This window comes from Saccopteryx leptura, chromosome 1 (assembly GCF_036850995.1).
Source record: "Saccopteryx leptura isolate mSacLep1 chromosome 1, mSacLep1_pri_phased_curated, whole genome shotgun sequence".
NCBI classification, from domain to species: Eukaryota; Metazoa; Chordata; class Mammalia; order Chiroptera; family Emballonuridae; genus Saccopteryx; species Saccopteryx leptura.
Window position 1 is genome coordinate 165371617 of NC_089503.1, and position 23961 is coordinate 165395577.

Below are 23961 nucleotides of genomic sequence, written 5' to 3' on the forward strand. Positions count from 1 at the left end.
TCTCTTCTCTAAAATCCATACATAAAATCTTTAAAAAAAAATGAGGGTGAAGAGCATGGATTTTGGTGTCAGAAAACCTAGATTTAGATATTAACTCTACTCTCAAAACCACGATAACCATGAATGTGAAGTAACTTCTCTGCACCACAGTTTCCTCCATTATAAAAGAGAGGCGGAAAATGGTACATATATCGTGTGTTCTGAACATAAACTGAGATGAACTTAAATGAACCATATCAAGAACTTACATGAGTAACTGGAAAACAGTCAGTGCTCCATAAACGTTACTTATGATTGAAATGCATATTTCCATGAGAAGATCTAGACTCATTCAAACAATCTGAGGAGCAGTTGGCATGTCTTACCCACACAGTTGGGCCTTTCTCCACTCCAAAGACCGTTGGTTGAGCAGTGTATTTCCTTAGGCCCATCAAGCATGAAGCCTGCATTGCACTCAAACTTGATCACTTGTCCAAAATCATATTCCTGGTCCTGCTCATATGCACTGCTGATGATTCTCCCATTTGCTGGCTCTGTCACTGGTAAGCACTTCACCACTGAAAAAATAAATACAACCTTTCTGCATCGAATTTGAAAACTTTATCATGAAAAATATGTATAGGCACCTATATAGGTATGAAATCAGCAAGGTAGGATTAAAGGACATTACTTCAATGTGTGTGAGTGGGTTTTGTTTTTATTTTCAAAGAAACATTCAATATACTTGTTGGCCAGAGACAGAATCTGCAAAGTAAAAAAACCAACATTGAGCTTATCTCTGAGACTTTTCTATGGAAGTGGACAAAGAAAGCTAACCCTTTGAATGACAGGTTGTATTTTCATAGGAACAAACAAGTGTTTCTTAAATAACTGAGACATATAAACTTTGGGATGATAAAATATAAAATTTCCACTCAAGTCCCATCAGCACACAACACTGTATTCCCAAAGGAGTAACAGACGTTTTGATGATATTCACTTCCACGGAGAGATTGTTTTTAGGTTTCCTTCCTCTTCCACATCTTCCTCAGATTTTATATAATATTGTCCAATATTACTTAGGCAATGGTATTCCAACTTCATTTTAGAGTTGAATGACCCTGGATGCTTGTTAAAAGGGAAAGTTTATAGCTGTCTCCCTGCCCACCACGACAGAGTAGGTCTTTAGTAACCCACATTTCAGCTTTTAACAAACACCCCAGGGGATTTTTATGCCGATGTTTCCCAGAGCACGTATCTCCTTCCTCTCATGTCCACAGATGAAATGACTCCTCCTCCTCCTCCTTCTCCTCCTTCTTGTATTTCTCTTTCCCTCCCTCCCTCCTTATCTCTCTGTCTGCTCCTCTCTCTTTCCCTGTCTCCTTACTCCGCACCATGGAACTGGGAAACCCTATTCTGACTGGTCTCTTCTATTTCCATAGTGACTAGAGGTGGGGGTGAAGATGTGGAAACAGGATCTACATTTTCCCCATTCTCACCATCTGATTAATGGATCAGTAAGAAAGGGCAGAGCTCTCTCTTAGTTCTCGCCACTGTCCAGTGAGGCCAAGACCAAAGGAAAACCTTCCTGGTCAAGCCATACGTAGAGGAGAGATGTCGAAGTCATATTCTCCACCTCAGTTATGATCAGAGATCATCATTTGGTTGGTTATCAGGTGAGTGCCTTGTTGTTCGTAAAGCAGAAATTCTGACCATTTAAATAGCGATACTTGTGCTATTTCTAGAGGTTCGAATCCAAATGGAAGGAAAACTAAGTTTTAGACTTCCCAAGTTCATACTTTAAATATTAGATGAAATGAGGTTGTACGCATATTTGATTATTGAAACCCCAAATGATGTATTAGTCAAAAGGTTAGCTATATACTCTGAACTATATTAGAAAGCACAAAAAATAGTTGGAGGAAGAAATATTTAACTATAGACTTTAAAGATATTTCAATGTAAGGCATTTCGAAAGAAATCTTAAGGTATTTTATGTACCTTCACATAGAGGGATATCATTGGTCCATCCATCTGCTTCACATTCCCGGAAATTGACCTCACCTATCATCTGATAACTAAAAAACAGAAATAACAGGGTAGTGAGGTAATGTGTGATTATGTGCAGTTTTAAATTTGATACCATTCTGAATGTCCAAACTCCATTTTCGGGAACACTAAAGGCATGTGCGTTTTCTTTTTTTTCTCTCTCTCTCTCCCTCTTTCTGTTTTTATCTCATATTTCTTTTTATCTTTCTTAAAACTTTTTTTTTCTCTTTTAAGAAAGACCTTCAAACCCTCAGGTAGACAGACTGGGAGTAATCATAATCCTTGCTTCATAATGCAAACTCGTTTTTTCATCTACAGTACATTATTTTTTTTTTTTTTTATTTTTTTTAAATAAATTTTTATTAATGGTAATGGGATGACATTAATAAATCAGGATACATATATTCAAAGAAAACATGTCTAGGTTATTTTGTCATTAAATTATGTTGCATACCCCTCGCCCAAAGTCAGATTGTCCTTCGCCACCCTCTATCTAGTTCTCTGTGCCCCTCCCCCTCCCCCTAACTCTCCCCCTGTCCTCCCTCCCCCCACCCCTGGTAACCACCACACTCTTGTCCATGTCTCTTAGTCTCATTTTTATGTTCCACCAATGTATGGAATCATGTAGTTCTTGTTTTTTTCTGATTTACTTATTTCACTCCTTATAATGTTATCAAGATCCCACCATTTTGCTGTAAATGATCTGATGTCATCGTTTCTTATGGCTGAGTAGTATTCCATAGTGTATATGTGCCACATCTTCTTTATCCAGTCTTCTATTGAAGGGCTTTTTGGTTGTTTCCATGTCTTGGCCACTGTGAACAGTGCTGCAATGAACATGGGGCTACATGTGTCTTCACGTATCAATGTTTCTGAGTTTTGGGGGTATATACCCAGTAGAGGGATTGCTGGGTCATAAGGTAGTTCTATTTGCAGTTTTTTGAGGAACCACCATACTTTCCTCCATAATGGTTGTACTACCTTACAGTCCCACCAACAGTGAATGAGGGTTCCTTTTTCTCCACAGCCTCTCCAACATTTGCTATTACCCGTCTTGTTGATCATAGCTAATCTAACAGGTGTGAGGTGGTATCTCATTGTAGTTTTGATTTGCATTTCCCTAATAACTAATGAAGCTGAGCATTTTTTCATATATCTGTTGGCCATTTGTATCTCTTCCTGTGAGAAGTGTCTATTCATGTCTTCTTCCCATTTTTTTATTGGATTGTTTGTTTGTTTGTTGTTGAGTTTTATGAGTTCTTTGTAAATTTTGGAAATTAGGCCCTTATCTGAGCTGTTGTTTGAAAATATCATTTCCCATTTAGTTGGCTGTCTGTTTATTTTTATATCAGTTTCTCTTGCTGAGCAAAAACTTTTTATTCTGATGTAGTCCCATTCATTTATCTTTGCCTTCACTTCTCTTGCCATTGGAGTCAAGTTCATAAAATGTTCTTTAAAACCTAGGTCCATGAGTTTAGTACCTATGTCTTCTTCTATGTACTTTATTGTTTCAGGTCTTATATTTAGGTCTTTGATCCATTTTGAATTAATTTTAGTACACGGGGACAGGCTGTAGTTGAGTTTCATTCTTTTGCATGTGGCTTTCCAGTTTTCCCAACACCATTTGTTGAAGAGGCTTTCTTTTCTCCATTGTGTGTTGTTGGCCCCTTTATCAAAGATTATTTGACCATATATATGTGGTTTTATTTCTGGGCTTTCTATTCTGTTCCATTGGTCTGAGTGTCTATTTTTCTGCCAATACCATGCTGTTTTGATTATTGTGGCCCTATATTATAGTTTAAAGTCAGGTATTGTAATGCCCCCAGCTTCATTCTTTTTCCTTAGGATTGTTTTGGCTATTCGGGGTTTTTTATAGTTCCATATAAATCTGATGATTTTTTGTTCCATTTCTTTAAAAAATCTCATAGGAATTTTGATGGAATTGCATTAAATTTGTATATTGCTTTGGGTAATATGGCCATTTTGATTATATTTATTCTTCCTATCCAAGAGCAAGGAATATTTTTCCATCTCATTGTATCTTTTTCGATTTCCCTTAACAATGCTTTGTAATTTTCATTATATAGGTCCTTTACATTCTTTGTTATGTTTATTCCTAGGTATTTTATTTTTTTTGTTGCAATCGTGAAGGGGATTATTTTTTTGAGTTCGTTTTCTAATATTTCATTGTTGGCATAGAGAAAGGCTATGGACTTCTGTATGTTAATTTTGTATCCTGCGACCTTACTGTATTGGTTTATTGTTTCTAATAATCTTTTTGTGGAGTCCTTCGGGTTTTCGATGTATAGGATCATATCATCAGCAAAAAGTGATACCTTTACTTCTTCTTTTCCAATATGGATGCCTTTTATTTCTTTGTCTTGTCTGATTGCTCTGGCCAGAACTTCTAGCACCACGTTAAATAAGAGTGGAGAGAGTGGACAACCCTGTCTTGTTCCTGATTTAAGGGGGAAAGCCTTCAGTTTAGTGCCATTTAATATGATGTTAGCTGATGGTTTATCATATATGGCCTTTATCATGTTGAGATATTTTCCTTCTATACCCATTTTGTTGAGAGTCTTAAACATAAAATTGTGTTGTATTTTATCAAAAGCCTTTTCTGCATCTATTGATAAGATCATGTGGTTTTTGTTCTTTGTTTTGTTGATATGGTGTATTACGTTAACCGTTTTGCGTATGTTGAACCATCCTTGAGATTCTGGGATGAATCCCACTTGATCATGATGTATTATTTTTTTAATATGTTGTTGTATTCGGTTTGCCAGTATTTTGTTTAGAATTTTAGCATCTGTATTCATTAGAGATATTGGTCTGTAGTTTTCTTTCTTTGTGCCATCCTTGCCAGGTTTTGGTATGAGGGTTATGTTGGCCTCATAAAAAGTGTTCGGAAGTATTGCTTCTTCTTCAATTTTTTGGAAGACTTTGAGTAGAATAGGAACCAAGTCTTCTTTGAATGTTTGATAGAATTCACTAGTATAACCGTCTGGGCCTGGACTTTTATTTTTGGGGAGGTTTTTAATAGTTTTTTCTATTTCCTCCCTGCTGATTGGTCTGTTTAGGCTTTCTGCTTCTTCATGACTCAGTCTAGGAAGGTTGTATTGTTCTAGGAATTTATCCATTTCTTCTAGATTGTTGTATTTGGTGGCATATAATTTTTCATAGTATTCTACAATAATTCTTTGTATATCTATGATGTCTGTGGTGATCTCTCCTCTTTCATTTTGGATTTTATTTATTTGAGTCCTGTGCCTTTTTTCCTTGGTGAGTCTTGCCAAGGGTTTGTCAATTTTGTTGACCTTTTCAAAGAACCAGCTCCTTGTTTTATTGATTTTTTCTATAGTTTTTCTGTTCTCTATTTCATTTATTTCTGCTCTGATTTTTATTATCTCCTTTCTTCGGCTGGTTTTGGGTTGTCTTTGTTCTTCTTTTTCTAGTTCCTTAAGGTGTGAAGTTAAGTGGTTTACTTCGGCTCTCTCTTGTTTGTTCATATAGGCCTGAAGTGATATGAACTTTCCTCTTATTACTGCTTTTGCTGCATCCCAGAGATTCTGATATGTCGTATTTTCATTTTCATTTGTCTGTATGTATCTTTTGATCTCTGCGCTTATTTCTTCTTTGACCCATTCATTTTTTAGAAGTATGTTGTTTAGTTTCCACATTTTTGTGGGTTTTTCCCCCTCTTTTTTGCAGTTGAATTCTAGTTTCAAGGCTTTATGATCAGAAAATATGCTTGGTACAATTTCAATTTTTCTAAATTTGCTGATATTGTCTTTGTGGCCCAACATATGGTCAATTCTTGAGAATGTTCCATGTACACTAGAGAAAAATGTATACTCTGTCGCTTTGGGATGAAGTGTCCTGTAGATGTCTATCATATCCAGGTGTTCTAGTATTTCGTTCAAGGCCACTATATCTTTATTGATTCTCTGTTTGGATGACCGATCTAGAGCCGTCAGCGGAGTATTGAGGTCTCCAAGTATGATTGTATTTTTGTTAGTTTTTGTTTTAAGGTCAATAAGTAGCTGTCTTATATATTTTGGTGCTCCTTGGTTTGGTGCATATATATTAAGGATTGTTATGTCTTCTTGATTCAGTGTCCCCTTAATCATTATGAAGTGACCATTTTTGTCTCTGAGTACTTTTTCTGTCTTGTAGTCAGCATTATCAGATATGAGTATTGCTACACCTGCTTTTTTTTGGGTGTTGTTTGCTTGGAGTATTGTTTTCCAGCCTTTCACTTTGAATTTGTTTTTATCCTTGTTGCTTAGATGTGTTTCTTGTAGGCAGCATATAGTTGGATTTTCTTTTTTAATCCATTCTGCTACTCTGTGTCTTTTTATTGGTAAGTTTAATCCATTTACATTTAGTGTAATTATTGACACTTGTGGGTTCCCTACTACCATTTTATAAATTGCTTTCTGTTAGTTTTGTATCTAGTTTGATTCTTCTCTTTTGTTTTTCTATCATTTGTTTCTGTTTGTTTGTGTTCCATACTTCTTTCCTCTGTTGCTACCTTTTTTAAGTCATGTGTTTTTGTGGTGGTTTTTTCAAGGGTGGTTACCATTAAGTAATGAAAAGGGTACCTACCATATTCATTGTAGTACCCTATCTTATAAGTATTTCTGCACTTCATCGTCCTTTGCTACTGTTAATCTCCATTCTCTCCCCCCCCTTTTTTTTTCCTTTGTTGTCACAGTTTAAGTTTGGTTTTATTGTGTTCTTGGTGGAGCTGTTACTTGTGGTGTTGTTTTCTTTTGTTCTTTGAGTCTGGTTGGAAAACCCCCTTTAGTATTTCCTGGAGTGGGGGCTTTCTCGTGATAAATTCTCTCATCTTTTCTGTATTTGTGAATGTTTTTATATCTCCTTCATACTTGAAGGATAGCTTTGATGGGTATAGTATTCTTGGCTGAAAGTTCCTCTCTTTCAGGGCCTTAAATATTGGGGTCCACTCTCTTCTAGCTTGTAGAGTTTCTGCTGAGAAATCTGATGATAATCTAATAGGCCTTCCTTTATATGTTGTACTCTTCTTTTCCCTGGCTGCCTTGAGAATTTTTTCTTTGTCACTGGTTTGTGTCATCTTTATTATGATGTGCCTTGGAGTGGGTTTGTTGGGGTTAAGAAAACTCGGTGTTCTGTTTGCTTCTTGAACTTGAGGCTTTAGTTCTTTCCACAGGCTTGGGAAGTTCTCGTCTATTATTTGTTTGAGTATATTCTCCATTCCATTTTCTTTCTCTTCTCCCTCTGATATACCTATTATTCTTATGTTATTCTTTCTGATGGAGTCAGATAATTCCTGTAGGGCTTTCTCGTTTTTTATTATTTTTGAGTCTCTTTCTTCTTCTCTCTGTTGTGCCTCAAGTTGTTTGTCTTCTATTTCACTAATCCTATCTTCAATCTGGGTTGTTCTGCTAGCTAAGCTTGTTACCTCGTTTTTCAGCTCGTGAATTGAGTTTTTCATTTCTGTTTGATTTGTTTTTATAGTTTCAATTTCCTTGGTAATATATTCTTTGTGTTCATTGAGTTGTTTTCTGATCTCCCTATATTGCCTTTCCGTGTTTTCTTGTATATCTCTGAGTATTTTTAAGATTTCTATTTTAAATTCTCTGTCATTTAGCTCCAAGGCTTCCAATATGTTAAGTCTTTTCTCCATAGATTTATCCACATCTATTTGTGTTACCTCTCTTTCTTTTGTATCCATAATATTCGATTTCCTCTTTCTTATTGGCATCTGCGGGTGGTCTTGTTGATAGCACACCGGTGCACTTTCTCGCGGCTTGAATGAACGTCCCTGCGGTAGGTTCCTCCACACCCTCGTCTCTCAGATTCGAGTGATAACAGTCCTTTTGCTTTCAGTTTGCTCCGAAGATAAATTTTCCTGTTTCTAGTTGATAAATTTGTTGTGATTTTGGGGAGATCTGTCGGACGCGCTGCTCACGGCGCCATTTCCGTGACGTCACTCCCCCATCTACAGTACATTATCATTTTTTTTTTCCCACTCAGTCAGCTAATTAGTTGCACTTGACAATGTGATAAGCTCCATGAATGGTCATCCACAACAAAAGCCATAAACGTGATCATACTTTTTAAAAATATATTCAGTTTTTGGAGAGGTGGAGTTTTGGAATGCAGGTTTATTCGAAAGCATAAGCATTAAAATAGTCTATTTTTCTGCCTCCAATTGGGAAATCAAGGAGGAAAGAGGAAGACGCTGTTTGTAATCCCTTGATCTTATTTATATCGATGCAGCATTCAATCATAATGCTCTTGCTTCTTCCGGGAATAAAACGGCACCTTCAAAACAAGTTTTGAGCCTGGCTGGGAATGACAGGGAAGAATACTCATGAAGCAAGTGACACTGAGGTGCTGAGATAAGTCAGGAAAGCCCAGGAAGTACACAGAGCTAATGATTATCATCCTGAAAACCTTTTTTTTTTTTTTTTTGGGGGGGGGGGGGATAGGATAAGAACAATTTACTGAGCATGGAACCTTAAAGAAGAGTTGTTCTCAGCGTTTCAGTGTAAAAAGCATCTTGCTTCTCCTAAGTGTTATAGGTTTTATCAAAATAGGTACTGTGTCCTCAAATTCTTCACCACTTCTGCTGTCCCTGACCCATGGAACTCCTGTAATAATCTGCACTTAACAGAACAGACTTGTTGGCATGAGCCCTATTTGTTTGTGTTTTTTTTTTTTTAACAATTTTACTTATTCATTTTAGAGAGGAAAGAGAATGAGAGAGAGAGAGAGAAGGGAGAGCAGAGCAGAAAGCATCAACTCTCATATGTGCCCTGACCAGGCAAGCTTGGGGTTTCCAACAGGCGACCTCAGCATTCCAGGCCAACACTTGATCCGCCGCGCCTCCACAGGTCAGGTGAACCCTATTTATTTGTATGCTATTCTCCCACTCCGCTGGTGCTGCACTCTATCAGAGTAATTATAATCTGTTGTAATTTTTCAAACATTAAGGAGATAACATGGTATCCTGATATGATCATTCCCATTTTTATTTTTAATTTTGGGGGGAGGAGGGTTGATGTGTGTGTGCTACCTATAAAAATGCCCCTGGAAATATATTGTCACCTTAACATAAACATTAGGACAGTTCTATTACCATATCAATGATTAATTACCTCAATCTTAAACCTCTTTTGAAATTGACTACTTACCCCGGATTGCATGTATAAACGACTTTGGCACCGTATTCAAATTTATCTCCTTCTTCAAGTTCAAATGAACCAAAGGGTGTGTCACCAGGGTGTCCACAGGGCTTTTCTGAAATGAGGAAAAGGATACAATCATAGTACCTAAATGGAAACACATTTTACACAATGGACAAGGACATCTGATATTATGTTAGAGGGACGGAACGGACGATACAGCGAAGTGAAACACAGCAGTCATTCTTTTAGAACTGAACTGATTATGTGCTTGGTTTTTGAATTTTGGAAAGTTACCCCCCCCCACACACACACACCTCTTTTTAAGAATAATGATTGGTGGCCTGTTTTGCATTTAAATGATAATAGTGATTTAATATTATTCAGCCACTATTGCTACAGAATGAAACCTCGGTCTTTTCATAACCGAAGCGTTTTTGCAAGTTTCACAAATGTATGAATTACTTACTCTGGCATATTTTTGATGGGTTAAGGGCCACCCATTCTCCTTCCCTGCATTCCCTTGTAATTATGCCATAAGTCCTATACCCCGGGCGACACTTATACATAGCTTTGGTGCCCTGTGGGTACATCTCTGCAGACCAGGATCCTGTCAGAATTTCTGTGGGTTGTCTCGGAGGCGATTCTTTGCAATCTAAAAATAATAAAAACAGAACAAGAGCTCCAAGAAACTACTTAAGTATGCAGTATGTTTAGGTTAGTTTGGCTTTAAAAAAATACCTATATGGTTACAGGTTCAGTCAAATGGATGTCTTTACTATATAAATAAAATACCTATGTTAGCTTACAGATACAGAATCTGAATGAATTTGCAAGAATAACTTTCTGGAGAAATAGTTATACTTTCCAATATTGTTTTAACTGCTGCACTGCACTTGTGATGTTGGAAAATATGTATTGGGCACTATTCTAAGTTGTGAAAACAGAAACAAAAACAATGAATAAAAGAGACCCTGGGGGGTTGGGGGAGGGGGAATGGGGTGAAGAGGGAGAGAGGGGTTAGGGGAGGGGAGGGGCACAAAGAAAACCAGATAGAAGGTGACAGAAGACAATTTAACTTTGGGGGAGGGGTATACAGCACAATCAAATGTCAAAATAATCTAGAGATATTATCTCTCAATATATGTACCCTGATTTATCAATGTCACTACATTAAATTTAATAATAAAAAAAAAAGAGACCCTAGTAGGGAAGTGAGTTACAAAATAAGTAATCAAAGAGAAGCAGAATGCACCTTACCAATAGATAAATTTTCTTTAGAGCAATAAAACATAGTAAGATGATACAAAAGTATATGGAGCCTGATGAGGTGGTGGCACAGTGGATAGAATGTCGGACTGGGATGTGAGAGATCCAGGTTCGAGGTTGTTGGCTTGAGCGCAGGCTCATCTGGTTTGAGCAAGGCTCACCAGCTTGAGCCCAAGGTCACTGGCTTAAGCAAGGGGTCACTCAGACTGCTGTAGCCCCCTGGCCAAGGCACATATGAGAAAGCAATCAATGAACAACTAAGGTGCCGCAAGGAAGGATTGATGCTTCTCATCTCTCTCCCTTCCTGCTTGCCTGTCTGTCCCTGTCCCTCTCTCTGACTCTCTCTGTCTCTGTCACAAAAAAGAAAGTATAAGAAAACATTTCAAATAGGATAGAACAAGATGAAATAGAACAATTATTTTTGATAAGATAAATAAGACTGATAAAAGATTCTGGCAAAATTGGTCAAGATACAAGAAAGAAAGAAGGCACAAATAACCATGATCCAAAATAAAAAAGGAATGTCATGCAAAATTCTGCAAAACATCAGAAAGATTTTAACAGAATACTTTAAACATCAATTTGGCAATATATTGTCAACTCCAGTGCCCATCAATAGTTGAACATATAAAAATGTATGGCATATCCATGCTATGGAATAATACAGTGATGCTACAAAATGACATGCAAAGAAAAACCCAGTTATCACAGAAAGTAAAAGTACAGGTGTATCAGCTAGAACAGGATTATTTCATCTGCATAAAGTTCAAGACCAGACCTATAAGTCAGGAATGAATACACAGACTGTGAAACTATTAAAGAGCAAAAATGTAGCTACTATAAGTATGAAGATAATGTTTTCTTCTAGAAGGAAGGTAGGGTATTCATTTCAAAGAAATCCATAGATGAAAAAGATGAAGGGATTAAGCAAAGGAAAAAAAACTGATTAACACAGACAATAGGGTGGTGATTACAGGAGGAAAGGGGGGTAAGGAGGTAGAGGAGGGTAAAAGGGGATCAGTGATGGAAGGAGACTTGACTTGGGCTGGTGGACACAACACAGCATGGAAATGATGTATTATGGAATGGTACCCTGAAACCTATGTAACTTTAATAACCAATGGCACCCCAATAAATTCAATTTAAATAAATAAATACATAAATGATATGAAAACACGTAGCATATTTCTGTCAAAAATGAATAAAATTTTTTTTCCCCGCTTAAAAATAAAAATTAAAGAAAGAAAAACAAAAGAAACCCATGGGGATTTTGTAAGATACTACGAATGCTCTACTTGTTGACATGGATGATGATCGTGATGTGGAGTACAGTTCTTTCATTGTTTATTTACTCATACGTTATATTTTGCAATAAAGATACTGAAGTAACGGAACCTGTGTAGACAGTGTGATTCTTATTTTGCAAATATTAACTAAGTTACCTATAAAGAGAACACAGAACATTAACTATGAAGCTCATGCCTGCTGTTATTACTGCTAATATTCTTAATATTGCCTACAGCTTAATTTAGCTGTGAGTACCCCTAATGATAGAATGTTTACATTAGCACACCCCAAAACACTGCTTTTAAAAATGGCATACAGATGGTTACTATCATTCACCTTTATTGCTATGTTTTCATTGCTAAACTTTTTTCCTTACTTGGTTTTATGATAGCGGTTTAACATTCTATTCTAGAATATCTCTTTCAAAGGCAAGAGAAAATAAAATAATCAACTGAGCTGAACATCATCATAGAATATACTCATTATTAAAGCGTTTTACAACATTTCATCGAACAGAAGGTTCCATGTGAAACTACATTTTTTATGCAATAAATAATTAACATTTGTGTGGGTTTCCATAGCATTAATTTTCCTCTGAAGTTTAAACAAGTTATTAGCACATGTATGTTAGGAAACTGTAATAAAAGAATACATAGTCCAGTTTTGATTTTTATAATAAGTAAATATTAAATTTACTCCACTAGATGGCAGTAAAAACCTGTCTTGGAACCACGCAAACCACCTGCTGGCTCCAGCCTCCCTGGCGAATTTTTGTTTTGATTTTACAATGATGTTTATGTTTGTTTTTAGGTAAAAAATGTCTGTTTAATTAAAGGCTCATAAGTGTATTTTTCACTATGGATAGTCAGACCCATTTTATGGCATTCAGATTAGAAAAATAAATGAGTTAAATTTTAAATGTAGGTTCATATTGTAAGTAGAACACTATTTTCCACTAATAAACTAACATTTTGATCATTTTGGTTCCTATCCTGTTATTAAGCTAATGCAAGAAAAAAAGTAATACAATTTTTCCTCAATTAACTTGTTCAATATAAACCATTTTTACTAAGATAGTGATCTATCGAAAGAGTAATCCAGCCACACACACACAAAATGTAGCCATTTGCTGGCCAGAGGCAAATGGGAGAACAGGTAGTAACTATAAGAATTGAGCAGGATAACGAGTATGTCATAATTAAAATCGAAACAGGTTACTAACAGTATACAGCTTGAAAATTCCTTTGAAATCAAGTTTTGTGCAATGTGTAGTGTTTGAATAGCTAACACGTAATGCCAATGGTTGCCTAAGTCAAAGTGTCAGCTTCGTAAAATAAATCATTTGTACACATGGAATAAGTTTTTATAAGGCTTCACAGGTTGCTATGAAAAGGCATTTAGTCACATGGTGACATTAAAATGAAGACCCTGAAAATTCTTTGGAGGGAATGATTTAGCATCTGAATGATTATCAGGACAGTTTTGGGGATAAGGATGAAAAACAAAAGGGAAGAAAAATAGCAAACAGTCTTCCCAAGTTTACCTGTAGTGCTTAGGGAAGTTCAATAGATGGACGAATTAGGACAGCGATGACTTCAGTCCTCCAGTTTAGAGAACTGCTTTTAGCCCTTTGTACACACACTTGATGTTTCCTTAGTTGTGAAGGTCCTCCTGTCATTTTCACCTGGCTAACTCCTACTCAGCCTTCAAAACCTGCTCGCCATGTCATTGCAACTCTGATGTAGTCCTATCTCTTCATCGTTCTTCTTATGAACCAGCTTCCCAACCCCATCTTACTCCATTTTCTCATTCCAATTTGGATGTCTTGCCTTCCCTAAATGATCCTGTAGTCTCCTTTGTTTACCTCCAGCACAATGCTTCACATTATAAAATACAAGATGGTAATAAAATGCAATCATCAGTCCTTTTGTTTTCCCCACTAAGTGATCACCTTCTAGAAAGTACTAATCAGAGTGCGTGGTAATGATCATTTGAATGACTTGACTGAATAAATGAATATGAAACTGTATTGGAGCCTTTCTATTATATCTGTAGGCTATGGACAACCTGTGGGAGGGCATAGTAGGTGGTAGCAAATACAAAAGAAAAGAGAGGACACAGGAACAAAAATTTAGTTGCATGAACCCTAGAAACTCTAATGTCTGTGATTCCATTGTCCATCCTGTCTTTGTGTCCTAAGTTTGAATTTGTGTTTTTGAAGTCAGAAATCATTTTAATTTAGCTGCAAAATACTTTTGGGAGCTGTTAAAGGACCTTTTTTTAGGGACAGACAGACAGAAAGGAACAGAAATGAGAAGCATCAACTCACAGTTGCAGTAGCTTAGTTGTTCATTGATTGCTTTCTCATAAGTGTTTTGACTGGGGTTCCAGCCAAGCCAATGACCCCTAGCTCAAGCCAGTGACTTTGGGCTCATGCCAGCGACCTTCAGTTCAAGGCAGTGACCTTGGGCTTCAAGCAACCATGGGGACATGTCTATGATCCCACACTCAAGCCAATGACCCCACACTCAAGCTGGTGAGCCCACACTCAAGCCAGCAACCTCGGGGTTTTGAACCTGGGTCCTCAGCATCCCAGGCCAACTCTCTATCCACTGCTCTACCACCTGGTCAGGCAAAAAGAACATTTTTATAATCTCTTTCCCATCTACTATATTTCTAGTTAACAAGGTTTATGAGAAACTGTGGTCTCTCTGTTAAAATGTCAAAACAAACAATAGGGCTCTGTCAAATCTTTCATTCCCATTTCCCTTTATTATTTTTGTGATTTTTTTCCCCTGTTACATTACTGCCTGTGAGCCATGTTTTTAATATTTCCTTATTATTTTAAGCTAAAATGTAACACTTTGTTCCTCCCCCTTACATCATGTCCTTTTCAGGCACTGTGTTTTGAGACTGGCTATAGTTGTTAAGAAACAGGTCAAGTGCACATGAGTTAAGAGAACACAGGATGTATTGGTTGGTAGAACGTCACAGTCTGGTGGGTGGGGGAGGGAGTGTGGGGTCAGGCAGAGGAGGAGGGGGCAGAGCTGCAAAGGGGACAAGTGGTAAAGGCTGTAGGGCAATCAGGGTTTGAACAAATATCAATGGACCAACGTAGACTTGGGCACCAGCCCTGGCCCACCCAGGGCAATAAGGAAGAGTCCTTCTAACCTGGGATTCCACGTCTCTCTGGGGACTTCATTCTAGCTGGGAATGATTTTAGCAAATCTTAATTCAGTTCTAGTTTAACATTTTAGGCAAGCAAAAGAGGAACATACACATTGCCAGGACGTGCCTCCACTTAAAATAACAAGGCTTGCTTTGGCACGTGCCCACCCTGTCTCACAGAACCCACGGGACCACTTCTTCCACTGGCTCCCCCTACCTGCCAACACCTCATTTGCCAGAATCGTTTAGTCTGGTTCTTAGCCTGCTCCTCATCCATCTCTACCTTTCTCCACTAAAATTGTTGCAGAAAAATTATCAACTTATAATAAATCACAGCAAATTAGTTCAGTTTCAGGACTCTCAGACAAGCAAGGAATAAAAGAGTTGTTCTATAGCCACTGAAAATTTAGGTCATTTCCCTCAACTAGCTGGTGCACTATGTGTGCATTTGTGAAAACTGTGAGGCTGACCGAGTGTTGCTTTAAACCAGGGGTCTCAAACTCGCAGCCCGCCCACCAATTTTGTGCGGCCCACAGACTGGCCCGCAGACTAATCCACGAAGTTTGATTAGTCTGTGGGCTGCACAAAATTGGTGGGCGGGCTGCGAGTTTGAGACCCCTGCAAGTTGCACTTTATTTGTTAAAAAGTAACCAGACTTATAGTCATCCCCACTAGAATATTTATAATGCTCAATTCACTGACAGAAACTGATGTCACATTTAAACATACATTGAGGAACTATTAAATAGAAGTTAAATAGGTCAACTGGAATCAATTACATCAGCAAAGAATTTAAATCCCTTTTACCTAGTTTTTATCACTAATCCTTTGTAGCACCCGATTTTACTATTTCAACTTTTACTCTGTAATCACTTCAACAGTTTAATCAAACTTAGCACAATTCTTGAGTTTTAAACCTGAGCTAGAAATAAAATCAATCTTCTTTACATGACAGTGTTTACAGAAAACCTCAGCAAACAATATGGCAATGGTGAAATGCTAAAAGTATTTCATCAAAAACACACACACACACAAAAACACATGCAAAGACAAAGTTTTCTGTGATGAGTAACATAGACATTGTTCCAGATTGTTTGTCAATAAATGATATTTTACTTTTAAATACTAATTGTAATATTGATATGTGCAGGGAAATGTGCCTAGTTTAAAAGGTGGCTAAGCTATAAAGTTTATGAGCTAAAAATCACACAACAGTATATTAGAAACTATAACTGAGAAAGCGAGATATAAAATGGCAATAGGGAACTCACAAGTATCAATAATTACACTAAATGTAAACGGATTAAACTCACCAATAAAAAGGCACAGAGTAGCAGAATGGATTAAAAAAGAAAATCCAACTGTATGCTGCCTACAGGAAACTCATCTAAGTAACAAGGATAAAAACAAATTCAAAGTGAAAGGCTGGAAAACAATACTCCAAGCAAATAACATCCAAAAAAAAGCAGGTGTAGCAATACTCATATCGGATAATGCTGACTACAAGACAGGAAAAGTACTCAGAGACAAAAATGGCCATTTCATAATGGCTAAGGGGACACTGAATCAAGAAGACATAACAATTCTTAATATATATGCACCAAACCAAGGAGCACCAAAATATATAAGACAGCTACTTATTGATCTTAAAACAAAAACTGACAAAAATACAATCATACTTGGAGACCTCAATACACCACTGACGGCTCTAGATCGGTCATCCAAACAGAAAACCAACAAAGACATAGTGGCCTTAAACAAAACACTAGAGCACCTGGATATGGTAGACATATACAGGATATTTCATCCCAAAGTGACTGAGTATACATTTTTCTCCCGTGTACATGGATCATTCTCAAGAATTGACCATATGTTGGGCCACAAAAACAACATCAGCAAATTCAGAAAAATTGAAGTTGTACCAAGCATATTTTCTGATCATAAAGCCTTGAAACTAGAATTCAACTGCAAAAAAGAGGAAAAAAATCCCACAAAAATGTGGAAACTAAACAACATACTTTTAAAAAATGAATGGGTCAAAAAAGAAATAAGTGCAGAGATCAAAAGATATATACAGACTAATGAAAATGACAATACGACATATCAGAATCTATGGGATGCAGCAAAAGCAGTGATAAGAGGGAAGTTCATATCACTTCAGGCATATATGAACAAACAAGAGAGAGCCCAAGTGAACCACTTAACTTCCCACCTTGAGGAACTAGAAAAAGAAGAACAAAGACAACCCAAAACCAGCCGAAGAAAGGAGATAATAAAAATCAGAGCAGAAATAAATGAATTAGAGAACAGAAAAACTATAGAAAAAATTAATAGAACAAGGAGCTGGTTCTTTGAAAAGATTAACAAAATTGACAAACCCTTGGCAAGACTTACCAAGGAAAAAAGAGAAAGAACTCATATAAACAAAATCCAAAATGAAAGAGGAGAAATCACCACGGACACCGTAGATATACAAAGAATTATTGTAGAATACTATGAAAAACTTTATGCCACTAAATTCAACAACCTAGAAGAAATGGATAAATTCCTAGAAAAATACAACCTTCCTAGACTGAGTCAAGAAGAAGCAGAAAGCCTAAACAGACCTATCAGTAGAGAAGAAATAGAAAAAACCATTAAAAACCTCCCCAAAAATAAAAGTCCAGGCCCTGACGGCTATACCAGTGAATTTTATCAAACATTCAAAGAAGACTTGATTCCATTCTACTCAAAGTCTTCCAAAAAATTGAAGAAGAAGCAATACTTCCAAACACATTTTATGAGGCCAACATAACCCTCATACCAAAACCAGGCAAGGATGGCACAAAAAAAGAAAACTACAGACCAATATCTCTAATGAATACAGATGCTAAAATACTAAACAAAATACTAGCAAATCGAATACAACAACATATTAAAAATATAATACATCATGATCAAGTGGGATTCATCCCAGAATCTCAAGGATGGTTCAACATACGTAAAATGGTTAACGTAATACACCATATCAACAAAACAAAGAACAAAAACCACATGATCTTATCAATAGACGCAGAAAAGGCTTTTGATAAAATACAACACAATTTTATGTTTAAGACTCTCAACAAAATGGGTATAGAAGGAAAATATCTCAACATGATAAAGGCCATATATGATAAACCATCAGCTAACATCATATTAAATGGCACTAAACTGAAGGCTTTCCCCCTTAAATCAGGAACAAGACAGGGTTGTCCACTCTCTCCACTCTTATTTAATGTGGTACTAGAGGTTCTAGCCAGAGCAATCAGACAAGACAAAGAAATAAAAGACATCCATATCAGAAAAGAAGAAGTAAAGGTATCACTTTTTGCAGATGATATGATCCTATACATCGAAAACCCCAAAGAATCCACAAAAAGACTACTAGAAACAATAAGCCAATACAGTAAGGTCGCAGGATACAAAATTAACATACAGAAGTCAATAGCCTTTCTATATGCCAACAATGAAACAACTGAGAAGGAACTCAAAAGAATAATCCCCTTCACGATTGCAACAAAAAAAATAAAATACTTAGGAATTAACATAACAAAGAATGTAAAGGACTTATATAATGAAAACTATAAACCATTGTTAAGGGAAATCGAAAAAGATATAATGAGATGGAAGAATATACCTTGTTCTTGGCTAGGAAGAATAAATATAATCAAGATGGCTATATTACCCAAAGCAATATACAAATTTAATGCAATTCCCATCAAACTCCCAATGACATTTTTTAAAGAAATAGAGCAAAAAATCATCAGATTTATATGGAACTATAAAAAACCCCGAATAGCCAAAGCAATCCTAAAGAAAAAGAATGAAGCTGGGGGCATTACAATACCTGACTTCAAACTCTATTATAGGGCCACGACAATCAAAACAGCATGGTATTGGCAGAAAAATAGACACTCAGACCAATGGAACAGAATAGAAAGTCCAGAAATAAAACCACATATATATAGTCAAATAATTTTTGATAAAGGGGCCAACAACACACAATGGAGAAAAGAAAGCCTCTTCAATAAATGGTGCTGGGAAAACTGGAAAGCCACATGCAAAAGAATGAAACTGGACTACAGTCTCTCCCCTTGTACAAAAATTAACTCAAAATGGATCAAAGATCTAAACATAAGACCTGAAACAATTAAGTACATAGAAGAAGACATAGGTACTCAACTCAGGGACCTGGGTTTTAAAGAGCATTTTATGAATTTGACTCCAATGGCAAGAGAAGTGAAGGCAAAAATTAATGAATGGGACTACATCAGACTAAGAAGTTTTTGCTCAGCAAGAGAAACTGATAACAAAATAAACAGAAAGCCAACTAAATGGGAAATGATTTTTTCAAACAACAGCTCAGATAAGGGCCTAGTATCCAAAATATACAAAGAACTCATAAAACTCAACAACAAACAAACAAACAATCCAATAAAAAAATGGGAAGAGGATATGAATAGACACTTCTCCCAGGAAGAAATACAAATGGCCAACAGATATATGAAAAGATGCTCATCTTCTTTAGCTATTAGAGAAATGCAAATCAAAACGGCAATGAGATACCACCTCACACCTGTTCGATTAGCTGTTATTAGCAAGTCAGGTAATAGCAAATGTTGGAGAGGCTGTGGAGAAAAAGGAACCCTCATACACTGTTGGTGGGAATGTAAAGTAGTACAACCATTATGGAAGAAAGTATGGTGGTTCCTCAAAAAACTGAAAATAGAACTACCTTATGACCCAGCAATCCCTCTACTGGGTATATATCCCAAAACCTCAGAAACATTGATACGTAAAGACACATGCAGCCCCATGTTTATTGCAGCATTGTTCACAGTGGCCAGGACATGGAAACAACCAAAAAGCCCATCAATAGATGACTGGATAAAGAAGATGTGGCACATATACACTATGGAATACTACTCAGCCATAAGAAATGATGACATCGGAACATTTACAGCAAAATGGTGGGATCTTGATAACATGATACGAAGCGAAATAAGTAAATCAGAAAAAACCAGGAACTGTATTATTCCATACGTAGGTGGGACATAATAGTGAAACTAAGAGACATTGATAAGCGTGTGGTGGTTACGGGGGGGAGGGGGGAATGGGAGAGGGATAGGGGGCGGGGAGGGGCACAAAGAAAACAAGATAGAAGGTGACAGAGGACAATCTGACTTTGGGTGGTGGGTATGCAACATAATTGAACGACAAGATAACCTGGACTTGTTATCTTTGAATATATGTATCCTGATTTATTGATGTCACCCCATTAAAAAAATAAAATTATTAAAAAAAAAAAAAAAGAAACTATAACTGAAAAAAACAGTATATTAGAAAGTATAACTGAAAAAGGCTCTAGTTTTCAAAAATTATTTAATATATTTGAATAAACTTAAAAAATTATTAAATGATACAAGTAAAAAGTTATATTCACCTTCATTTTCTAGATCTAAAGGCCCTTGAGGACAAGAGGTTCTGTGTTATTTGCTAATGCTCTTCAATGCTTAGAGACTGACGTGAGTAAGCATTTCACTCAAAATTTGTTGACTTAGTGAAAAGTGTTGAAAATTTAGAAATGCTACGTAATGCATTTGGCTTAAAAATGTCAATCAACTGTCGGTCACATAATTATCTATTGCAACTTAGGAAAGCAAATTTCTCCCCAGAGGCAACTTATTAATCTACCGAGAAATTGGGATAGAATTAAATTTAATTTTGAGTCTAGAAATAATTATCATATGATAGCAGAAAAAGTACTCCTATACTCATATTCACTACACTTAAAGACTTTTCTAGAATATCTCTTTTATACACACAAGGAAGAAACCTACTGAACAACATAGGTGTCACAGAGATTGTGTGTTTATTTTTTTCAAATTTATATAATATTTTCATTCTAATGATACAAATAATGCTCATCTACAAGACTTTCAAGGCCATGGCAATATCATTTCTAAATGTTAAGCGAATATTTTTTAGAAAGAGTTAATGTCCATATCTAAAAAAGAAATCCAATCATTATAGGATTTGAAGGCTTTTATTGTCTCATTTATGTTCTGGCTCTGTGTATGGTCACATACTGCACAGTACTTTTACATAAAGCATTTTAGTGAGAATTCTAAGCAAACCGGTAAATTATATTTTATGACAATTACCAGGGAAGTGATTATACATATTACAATTTTCAAAAATATTTTCTGAAACATTCCATTAAATACAATTATGATAAATAATCAGCATGTCATTCAAATAAGCAATGTAGGCTTTAAGTTTCACAATGGCAAAAGCCACTCCAACGCTAAGCTACTGGTCTGGAGTAAAAAAAATCACAATTTCCCATCCCAAAACTGTCACAACTGTGAAAGGCATATTAGCAAATGTTTAACATTATAGTTATAGAAAAAGAAAGAAAAAGTCTTCCATTTTCACTCTTACCTTGGGCTACACAAACAGTCCATAACGTAAGCCACAGAATCTTTGCTGGAAATCCCATTTTTTCTGGCTCCTTCAGGGGACATTTAATAGCTGACAATATTCGCACGCTCTCAGTTTCTCCTCTGCGAATGAAAAGTTGTGATTAGTGCAGGGAAGTACTTTCTCCAGAAGGAAGTTGAAACACAGCTTGGGAAATAAAAAGAAGCCCGAATGCCCCGCCCATCAGAAATATTTGCAAAGTAAGAGAGAGAGAGAAAAAAATCAGCCACAAGCCCCAGCAGCACCAGCATTTGCAAGGACTCTCACTACGCTCCCCCTGAGAGGGAAAGTGGTAACCTGATCTTGCTTTGCTTTCATATAAACAAACCCAGGCAGGTCCTCTGCTGGAACTTGTTTGGGTTCTGGGAACGCTCAAAGCAGTCACTGGTGGTGCCCCTCCCGCTTCGGAAACCCTCTCATCAGTCAAACCCCCTCATCAGTCAAACCCCCTCATCAGTCAAACCCCATTCAGGTCTATTTTGCAGAAACCTCAAGAGACCAAACAATGAAAGCTCTTTAGAACTTGAGGTCAGGCAATGCTTTCGCAATCGAGACCCAGAGGACGTGGTTACACTTTTCCAAGAATCCAGTGCGGGGACCTGCTTTCCTTGCAGTTCATAAAATTAGCCTTCTAAAGACTGTTAATAATGTGGGCCAATCAACAGGGTTACTCTCGTGAGGCATGAGTGAGTTTAATATCTCAAAAAGCAAGAAATGGGAATACCAATTTTGTAAAACATCCTACTGAGGCTATAGCATAAAGAGAATATAAGCAAATAGATTGCCGAATATTATTAAAAAGGTAGAGACAGCCATGGAGAGTAATGAAGGAGAAAGAAGTTTCTAAAAGTATGGAACCTATCATCAAACAAGTAAAAATTTAAGCCAGTTAAATTCTCACTGGTGCCTGGTGAGAATAAAAATTTCCTGCATGATACTTTGACATCACAGAAGATTGCTGTACCACTTAATGTCACTACAAGTGACATCAAGAGCTAACTAGTCTACAGTATCTCAATTCAAGAGTATTGAATATTAATCACAGTACTAGAACTCTTTTAATGGTAGCAAGAAACCTTGACAACACTCCTAAAAATTTATAGGCCAGTACAAATCATGAGTTGTGAACCTGATAGCTCTCTTTAAATATCTCAATAACAGGTAGTAGGTTGAAACACACATGTTAAAGAGGAGACTAAGTTATTTTTCTACTTTTTTTATACAGGAAATATTAAAACATTATGTCACATGAAGAGATAATCCAAAGAATATTCAACAAAAAATGTAAAAATTAAAAGTATATCAGTGTATATATAGTGTATCAGCCAATTAATATACATATTATGTTATTTCTGATTTTTATAATATCTATGGTATCTGTAAATTTGTTTGACTTTGAGATTAGTAATAATTCATTACTAATTTTAATTTCCTTTTTTAAAATTTTGAATTTAAGTCAATATTTACTTTCACACCTAACTTTTTTCTCAGTCAGTGGTCTTTTTTTAGGAAGGTCCTTACAAATTGTATGTCACATCCCAAATTGCTGGGTTGTTCTTGATTTCAGTGTAGTATTAAATGCAACAGAAAACAATAATGTCAGTCCATACACTATGACGTCTATAACACCTGCAGGGAAAACAGCTGTGTTAAGCGTGCTCACTGATCTACTGGCTGCAAGCACTTTGCGCAAGTAGTGCATGAGCACGTGGCAGAGAGCCACGTGTGTCTCTATGAAAAGCTGTGGGTGCTTCCCCTCGTGGATGGTTCTTCCAGATTGCTCTCCCACCATTGTGAAAAGCAAGTTTTCTTTTGTTTATTCGCTTGCCTGTCTTTGAGAGCCTCCAATAAACGGGAATGGCCTGACGCTTTCCTGCTCCGCAGTTCCTCTGCCGTCTGCCCGAATCCCATGCGAACCTGCCTGGCCTCGGCCACCAGCATCACAACACCGTTAGCCCCTTATGTGTTTCCAGAGCGGTACAGGGGATCCTTGGGTTGCAACTGTCTGAAAATACGATGTTTTGAATTTAAGACGCCGACTCCCATAACAACTTAAAATAATTTTTAAAAAAAACTTTAAAAAATTGAGACGTCAGTGTTTCGGCTTACACGTGAGTTAGCTTCGTAGCTATAAACTACGTTGTACTTACAGACTAGACTGGAACAATTCTTGAAGAAAGTATAGAGGCCTGCACCAGATCCTGCACCTTCTGCATCAGCTGCTTCTCGAGACAAAACACCTGTAGTGCAGGTAGGATCATCTCCAGCATCTCCTGCATGTTTCTTAGGCAATCCTGAGTCACCTGACCCAGTGTCTCCAGCACCTTCTGCAGGTTCTCCTGCCTCTCCAGCTTCCTCCTCCCAACGGTTCGCTCTCTCCCACCTTGCAGTGCCCCTTCCAGTGTGCAAGCCAATCACAGGGATAAAGGGAAGTGTTGGGAAAACAGCTGTGTTTTGCTTGTGTGCTGGTTAACCTGCTACAAGCACTTTGCTTGATTAGTGTGTGAGCATGTGGCAGCACCACGTGTAT

At 36.9% G+C, this 23961-nt stretch overlaps 1 protein-coding gene across 3 annotated transcripts in view; it reads right to left on the minus strand.

Annotated features, from left to right (window-relative positions):
* Positions 1-21866, minus strand: part of LOC136402167 (complement factor H-like) — a 65647-nt gene extending 43781 nt beyond the window's left edge. Inside the window, exons 1-6 of one of the 3 annotated variants that reach the window (XM_066379893.1) lie at positions 21760-21866; positions 21393-21514; positions 9673-9858; positions 9213-9318; positions 1981-2057; positions 366-557 (exon numbers count right to left, since the gene is read on the minus strand). In XM_066379893.1, the coding sequence (XP_066235990.1) occupies positions 366-557; positions 1981-2057; positions 9213-9318; positions 9673-9858; positions 21393-21450 (619 nt within the window). In that variant the 5' untranslated portion in view covers positions 21451-21514; positions 21760-21866. Of the gene's footprint in view, positions 1-365; positions 558-1980; positions 2058-9212; positions 9319-9672; positions 9859-21392; positions 21667-21759 lie in introns of those variants that run through there. The other 2 variants (XM_066379894.1, XM_066379892.1) reach the window with 2 other exon arrangements.
* Positions 21867-23961: the final 2095 nt, after the last annotated feature.